Raw genomic sequence first — 8437 nt, 5'->3', positions numbered from 1 at the left:
TTGTATGTAATCAAGGAAAGCATGTAAGCATGTCTACATTTCTGGTAGATTTTGTCACACAGTTACAAATAGTTTCCCTTTTCATTTTCTCATCCTCTATCATAACACCATTTTAATTTAGAATTGCACTGACATGTTTACTTTGGGATACATCACTGAGGATACGTCCCAGTTGCATCCAGGCGATGTTATTTTCGTTCTGAGGTATTCTGTTTGTAGTGACTCATAGAGGAATAGACTATGTGACAACCAGTTATAGTCTGGTGACCACCGGAGAGACGGGTGACAGCCGGAATGTAGACGGCACCCCTGGAGCAGTATGGGTTAGAGCCCCTGCCTGCATCCTCCGTGAGGAGGAAGCCCAAAAACCTTCGATGAGGCCTTTAGGAGGGCCATTCGAGCCTTAAAAAGAAACTTGAGTTTATTTTTATGTATATTTATTAGACAATGTGCATTGCTAGAGACATGTCAACCATACCTGCCTGTAGGTGGAGGCCCTGGGAGACATAATTTCAATTTGGTCAATTCCGATTCAATTTCAGAACGAAAATACATCGCATGGATGCATCTGGGACGTATCCTCAGTGATGCATCCCAAGGTCATCAGGGTTTCGGGTCTCACGAACATCATACCCCTCACTCAGGTGACCCAGCCGGGGTGATCAAGTCCCGACTTACGTCCCAGTAGCTACCCTCAATCAGACCCACTAGGGAAAGACCAGGGCCACACAACCCGTTGGAGGAACCACTCCGGAACTACTCTGCCGGGGCTGGGAGGCACAATTCTGGCATGTGGAGGGACTAGGCTCTGTGGTTGACTTCTGTCCGTGCCCCTCCTTACGTCTCACCAGTCACCAGGTCCACTCCTGCTCTCACCAGGTGCAGCCAGGACTTGTGCGTTGCACCAGACTCCAGTCCCAGCACCACACTTCATTCAGGAGTGGTGGATTCTTGAGCCACAATGGTTCTGGGAAACAGTGGCACTGCAGGCTCTGCTTGCAGCTCGAATGGCCCTCCTAAAGGCCTCACTGAAGGTTTTTTGGGCTTCCTCCTCACGGAGGATGCAGGATGGGGGCGCAAACCCATACTGCTCCCGGGGTGCCGTCTACATTCCGGCTGTCACCCGTCTCACCGGTGGTCACCAGACTATATCTGGTTGTCACATAGTCTATTCCTATGAGTCACTATAACTAGAATGTTAATGTCAGTTAATTTATCTTTATTCTCATCCATTTCATTTGCTTTCGTTTTCAGAATTATATATTCAGCCATTAATATATTGTATTTTTCATTTTGCTCTTGGTTCAATATATTAGATTTACATTTAAAGTAATATCTTAGCCTATCTTTCATTATTTCCCATAATTCAACATATTATGATTTAGTTAAAACATTTAAACTTTTGGCAGTCATCACTTCCTTCTTCAATTATGCAAGCACACTATTATTCTTTAAACAGTTCACATTTTATTTCCAAAAACCCTCTTTTCTGTCCTGCCAAATCACAATGAAACCATGTCATCTCAGAGACAGATTCACGTGAATGTCTCATGACCTGGACAAACTGGTTTATTTGTCAAGCTCTGTAATAGTTGGTCATTTTGCTTTTCATAGCATTTGGATAAACTCTTTCTTGGAAAAGATGGGTGGTCCTTAAAAGGACCGTTGTGTTTAGAGCAGAGAGAATAGTTTACTTGGAGCTGGTGTACTTGGTCACAGCCTGGGTGCCTTCAGACACGGCGTGCTTGGCCAGCTCACCGGGGAGCAGCAGGCGGACGGCGGTCTGAATCTCCCTGGATGAGATGGTGGAGCGCTTGTTGTAGAGAGCCAGTTTGGAGGCTTCACCGGCGATGCGCTCAAAGATGTCGTTAACGAAGGAGTTCATGATGCCCATGGCCTTGGAAGAGATACCGGTGTCAGGGTTGATGTAAACAAGTCTTTGTGCTTTAAATTTCTGGTTTTATTGTATGGCATGTTCCATGTGCGATGTTACTGTACTTGAATCCCCTGCGGTAGAAATGATACATACTGTATTTATTTATAATGTTTTGTGGTTTTTTAAGTGCACTATTAGGTTCTGAGCAGATTTATACCGCAGGCCAGTGAGGCCACAAACGGTCACAAGCGTAGGGTCTCTCTCCTGCGTGGAGTGCGTGCGTCGTCCTCTCGTGTCTCGTCAGCTGTCCGCTTTGCCTAAACCGTTTGCGGGGTGCGGTCCCTCGTCCGAATTATGCTGGTTGCGCATGTGACTGTTGCGCTGACTGCTTGTGCTGAAGAGTTTGCCGCACGCGGAACACTGGTATGGTTTCTCTCCTGTGTGACTCCTCCTGTGGATGGTCAGATTCTGGCTCTGGCTGAACGCCTTGCCGCAGATGTCACACGCATACGGCTTCTCCCCGGAATGAGTCCTCATGTGCATCACCAGGTGGTCCTTCCTGAAAAACGCCATTCCACAGACCACGCACGCGTGCTCCCGTACGTCCGTGTGCGCTCTGGCGTGCACGATCATCAAGCAGTGCTTTGAGAAGGTTCTTCCGCAAATGTGGCAAAAATGCGACTTGCTGTGGGCGCCTTTTAAATGACTTAACAACTCTTTCGTGGATGCGCAGGTTTTCCCACAAACGCCGCATTTGTTGTTGTGCGATTTTATGTGCTTAACTAAAGCGCTTGCATAGTGAAAAGCCTTGCCACACACGGGGCAAACGTTTTTCGATGTTTCGATTTTTGAGACTCCTGTTTCCACGTTTAGCATATTTACTGTCTGATTCTTATCACAAGAGCGCTGTCTTTCATCGCCCATCATCCACTTCTCATCACTGCCGTCGTCATCGGTGGACAGTACGTATGTAAACTCTGCTCCATCTCGGTTGCATGGCTCGCTCTTCACACCATCAGGAGAGGAACCGACCTCTGTCGTGATGATAAACTCGTCCTGCTCTTCTTTTAGCGTCTCGAGGTTTGGCCGAGTCATGCAGCTGTTCCACACCTCATGTTCAGTCTTTTCTGAAGGCCCTGGAAGGAACTCACGCCCCACACTGTGGTCCTCTGACTTCTCTGGCTTTTCAAGTGGTGCCCCCAGGGAGCCCGGGAACGCCGGGGGTCCTCGGCCCTTCTCCTGCAGGAAGGGGATGTACGCGTGGTCTGGTATGGTGCTTGTGCCCTCGATAGGATCTACAGTTGCAGCCAGGGGGAGACAGTGGGGGAAAGTTAGACACTCGGTCCGTTTAAAAACTTTAAACACAACTTGCTGGGTGAATGGCTCAAGAAAGCTCATTAGATTTTTTTTAATGAATCCTTGGGACCCCAATCAATCTACACTGAAATGTCCTCGATTTTGGGGATGACTACTGCTAAATATATTTTTGATAAATAATTATCACTAATGGCTATATACCGGTAATAACTAAGTGGGGACAGGCAAATATTAGAACAGCTAGAACGGTCAGGAGTGTTCAGTCATTTTCATAATGTAATAGAAGCCTTTAAACGCTAGGAAAAACACTTCTCATGCCGTATCATGATATAAATATATTGAAAATCTTAAACAATATCTAGTCTCACATATCTCTCTACCGTTATTATTAGCCTAGTAGTGTTAGTAGTGTCTTTTGTGTTCAGCCTGTTTTTTTCTTTTGAATGTACTAGACCTGTACGTGCCCGTCAGCCACCGGCCTACAGTACTTGGGCACCCGCTTTGACTGTTATCAATACTTGGGAACGATGCAACTTGGGAACCTAATAATACCCGTTGTCATAGCACGGTAGCACCCATTTTAACTATCTGTCTGTGTCCCACATGGAGATCTGTGTATGTGCCTGTGTCTGAAGAGTGCAAACTGACTGTGAAAAGTGGACTGGTTAAGCAATCAATTGGCAGGTGTGGGGTTGCCATGGCAATCAATTGGCTGAGGCAGAGGCTGGAAATTGCACAGGTGAGAGGACATGGCCTAATTAGACCCACTGGCAGAGCCTGACCAGAGCCTTTTGTGGTGGTTCTGGAAAACGGTGCATGCCACCGACTCGAGGCCTGGCACTGCACTCCCTGTGGGGGTGTGGAACGCGTGTGTCGAATTTGAATTTGAAGTCATGGGGCAAGCGGTTCTCGAGTTACGTGCATTACAACCGTACACACACACACACACATGCACGCAGACAGAGATGTGCCGCATTTATAGTGTGCAATTTCTGAAGGACAACAAGAGTGCAACATTATGTTGTACTCTTGCACAAGATGCAACAATAAAGAACTCAAACCATTAGTGATATCGATATAACATTGATATTATATTCAGTGGACGGTAACTAAGTACATTTACTTGAATACCGTTACTTGGTACATTTCAGGAGTATGTGTACTTCAATTATATAATATTGTAGCCTATTGTACAAAATAAATAAATATATTTTTTAAGCCCGCAACATTTCAGAAGGGGGTGCCCTATTTTCTGTGAAAATAGCTGCCTTGTGATTGTTTTTTTTTTCTTTTTGTGTGTCTATTTTCAGTATTATTAGTCCGGCAGCCGACAGGCTTCTTTTGTTTAAAGCGGGTCATTTTGGTATATAGTCTTTTGTATTGGCCTAAAATATTGTCTATATACATACATTCATGAATCCACTTGCTGACCGGCTGTATTGGGCAATCTTTTTTATAGGGGTTTGTTGTGACCCTACCATTAACATCCTATGGCTGGCAAAAATGTCAAATTTTCCTTTTGCTTTAAGTAGCATGTGACATGTCAAACTAGGGGTTTTTCATGATTCTGAATCCATTCCAAGCATTCGTTTTGCACATAGCCACTTGCCCAAATGTGCCCAAAATGTGCTGACCTCAACACATTTGTCAGGATGTCTATGGCCGTTTCGGATAAACTGGAACAAAAAAAATGGCCGCCCGTTCCGTGAAAAGCACAGAACCAGTTCTAGAACTAGCTCTGGTCCATAGCTCTAATGCGTTACGCGTTAGAGCTATTCTAGAACTAGCCATGGTTCACATGACGCTCGTATCAGTCATGTTTCCGCGCTATTCTAGAACCAAAGTTGTTCGTGGAAAAGTGGTCATTCATTCACTCACACAGGCCTGTGGTGTTGTGGTCTCTGATAAGGCCCAGTTCTTGCCGCAGGAGACAGATCTCCTCTCTGGACCTGGACACTTCCACCCGGTACAAGGACAGGGTCTTCTCCACCTCTCCACAGATGTCCACAACCGCGGCGGACAGTCGCTCCGACACGAAGGCGCTTAGGTGTAACATGTCGTCAGATCTGATCTGATCTCCAGAGATCAGTGGATGATTTCTGTACAGAGAAGTGTGTGATGTTGTTGTTTCCCTGTTGGCCACCCACAACAAGTTGTAGTCTCTGAACTAACCCCTGTGTAGAAATTACAAATGTGCAGATTGACACTCTTTACACAGAATGTCGCGAAAACAAGTACACACAGCAGGGCTGTGCACTGCAGAACATCAAACGTATAATATTTTGATTGTAAGCACAGAACCCAGCGAAGCACTGCTGTCCTCCTTATTTTGGTTTCCGGCAGAGTTTCCGGCAGGCTGTGCAATCTAGTAAACCCAGTAAACCTGGCGAGGCGAGGTTAGCAATCTAGTGCAATACTGCCCTCCACAGTTCGTTTATCGTAAAGTAAAGTAAAACAGTGTCCACCCTAGTGATCCCAGCCATAGATATATATATATCTATGATCCCAGCAGACAGTCACTTGAGTCTGAGTAAACTGTAGTGTGAATTCCTCCCTCAGCACACTATCAAAATCTTCTCCAGTGACGTCCTCAAATTTTTTAAATCCCTTTGATGCTTCCACCCCCTCTTAATTGCAAAGGTTTTTGTTAAAACTCCAATTACATTTACTTGAACTGTGGATTCAGCGTACACCAATTTAATCAAATTAATACAATCCTGATTAAAACCATACCTTTAAGACCTTCCACAAATACTCCCTGGAAATTAAATCAAAAGCCTTTTTCTGGTCTAAATTTACAATAAACAATTCCTAATTTGCATACCCTATTATATATTATAAAATCCCCAGATTATCCCACATGTCTGTTCTTTTTTGTAATGTTTATTCATTTGGGCAGTTTAGGTTATACAATACACATGAGTCATTCAATCATAGTGTCGCCCTTTTTTCTTTTTTTAAAAAGACAAAAATAAATCACCTACATTCAATACATCAAAAAACAAAACAATAAACACAATAAAGTAGAAATAAAGGGGGGGAAAAGATCATTGGTTGTTTTTGTATTAGTTCATTAGAGCAATAGGCTACATCAGCTATACAAAGACACATCAAGCATTTCCTTGTAATGTTTCAAAACAATTCATCAGCTATATTGAGACAAACCAGGCGTTACTGTTCTCGTTGACCAGGGTTTTCAATCATGTCACGTCTACCTTTAGCTAAGGACAACCGAGGTCAAGTACCGGTATTAGCCTATATTATATTTTCGTGAAAATGTCTTCATTGCCTTTAGACCTAGCACTCATTATCTCCATTATCTCGGTGCCACTGTGTTGTGTGTGTTGGTGGTTTATCCATAATCCAATTGAAAGGGATACATTGTCTGGCCAGAACTAATAATTTTTGAAGAAGCATAACATTAGGTGGGTTCAGGGACATGGTCCGGTCCTGGAAGGCTGAGCATAAAGAGACCTAGTTTCATTTCAATGTTACATACAAAAAAACTCTTTGGAAATAAAGAACCATAATTTGGAGATTGTCAAGCAGTCCCAAAAGCAGTGCATATAAGTACCATTTTTGTCTTTACATTTTGAGCATAATGGAGATCTTGAGGGGTCAAACTTATTCAACAGGTATGGTGTCCTGCATGGTGTCCAGCTCAGAGGCTTGTGGTTAGAGTGTTGTACATCAAGCTGCCTCACGCTACAGAAACAGGAGATAGGCTCCTGCCCTATGGGCCTCATGGCTACAGAAACAGGAGATAGGCTCCTGCCCTATGGGCCTCATGGCTACAGAAACAGGAGATAGGCTCCTGGCCTATGGGCCTCATGGCTACAGAAACAGGAGATAGGCTCCTGCCCTATGGGCCTCATGGCTACAGAAACAGGAGATAGGCTCCTGCCCTATGGGCCTCATGGCTACAGAAACAGGAGATAGGCTCCTGCCCTATGGGCCTCATGGCTACAGAAACAGGAGATAGGCTCCTGCCCTATGGGCCTCATGGCTACAGAAACAGGAGATAGGCTCCTGCCCTATGGGCCTCATGGCTACAGAAACAGGAGATAGGCTCCTGCCCTATGGGCCTCATGGCTACAGAAACAGGAGATAGGCTCCTGCCCTATGGGCCTCATGGCTCGGCAAGGCTACTACTTATGGTGTCCTGTGCTGTCTATGCAGTGTATTGCAAGTATTTTATAATCTTGTGTCTCACGTCTCCAATTATCTAAGTTATACGAGGACCCTTTTTGAGGGGTCCTAGCCCCTCCTATATACAGCTTTGTCACAACACGTGTCACATTTGCCATTGACAATGAAAGGATAATTTAAATCATACGTGTCTGAGGAAATCGACTTTTCTAAACAGTGCAACTGTTTTACTTCAGCTCGGGCTTTTACACATCACATAAATTCAGTTGTCATCTTACATTTCATATGATTGATAAGAGCACCCCTCACTTCACACAGGTGTGATTTGTATAAGCAATATAACTCCATGACAGAAGGATGAGTGTATTTTGCCTTCCCTGATTCCATCATTATAAGCAGAGACTAGCAGATCGACTAATTTGTTTGTACAAGAGAGATAGAACTCATTAGGCAGGCCATCAGGGCCTGGTGATTTACCCCTACACAACTCACCTCATGTTTAGTACTTTCCCCACCATTCATTTGTATGGAATCAAGGAGAAGCATGCAACTTGGATTTGTTTATATTAATTTTCTGGTACATTTTTTTTCACACAGTTCTCTAATAGTTTCCCTTTTCATTTTCTCATTCTCTATCATAATAGCGTTTTCATTTAGAATTGCACTGACATGTTTACTTTGTGTCACACATACCTGCCTGTAGGCAGAGGCCCTGGGAGACATCATTGAATTTGGTCAATTCGATTCCATTTCAGTTAATTTCTCCTTATCCTCATCCATTTTATTTATTATTTGCTTTCGTTTTCAGATTTATATATTCAGCCATTAATGTATTGTATTTTTTCAGGAGGTGGGGGGGATAGCGTGTACCTCCACATGCGTTACGCCCCCCTAGTGAGACCTTTCACTGTCGAGTGAGTAGATTGTGGGATTAGTGGGAACTCAAGTTTATATTTAAAAGATTAAAACTGCTAGGTACTTTTAAGTTAAAAGAACTTAGGGGCCCTGCCCATAATTCATAAGGGGTAAAAGGGGCTACATTGAGATTTAACTCAAAAAGCTACATCAGGAGATTGTATCTTTCTTTGTCTGATC

At 44.0% G+C, this 8437-nt stretch overlaps 1 protein-coding gene across 1 annotated transcript; it reads right to left on the bottom strand.

Moving 5' to 3' along the window:
• Nucleotides 1–1216: 1216 nt before the first annotated feature.
• LOC306937535 (uncharacterized protein) lies at nucleotides 1217–5546 on the bottom strand. The gene is made up of 2 exons (XM_079521368.1): nucleotides 5072–5546; nucleotides 1217–3171 (listed from the first exon to the last, which is right to left on the bottom strand). Exons 1-2 carry the CDS (start codon nucleotides 5247–5249, stop codon nucleotides 2177–2179), a joined length of 1173 nt encoding a protein of 390 aa, XP_079377494.1. The 5' UTR covers nucleotides 5250–5546; the 3' UTR covers nucleotides 1217–2176.
• Nucleotides 5547–8437: the final 2891 nt, after the last annotated feature.

This window comes from Electrona antarctica, assembly GCF_951216825.1.
Source record: "Electrona antarctica genome assembly, chromosome: 14".
In the NCBI taxonomy this organism is placed as follows: domain Eukaryota; kingdom Metazoa; phylum Chordata; class Actinopteri; order Myctophiformes; family Myctophidae; genus Electrona; species Electrona antarctica.
This window is presented reverse-complemented; position numbering and strand designations above follow the sequence as displayed.

Excerpts from the sequence above, each read along its gene's own strand:
- LOC306937535 (XM_079521368.1), bottom strand. The coding sequence starts at position 5,249 with ATGTTACACCTAAGCGCCTTCGTGTCGGAGCGACTGTCCGCCGCGGTT. Across the intron at positions 3,172-5,071 it reads CCACAACACCACAGGCCTGT|ATCCTATCGAGGGCACAAGC; the intron begins GTGAGTGAATGA and ends CTGCAACTGTAG.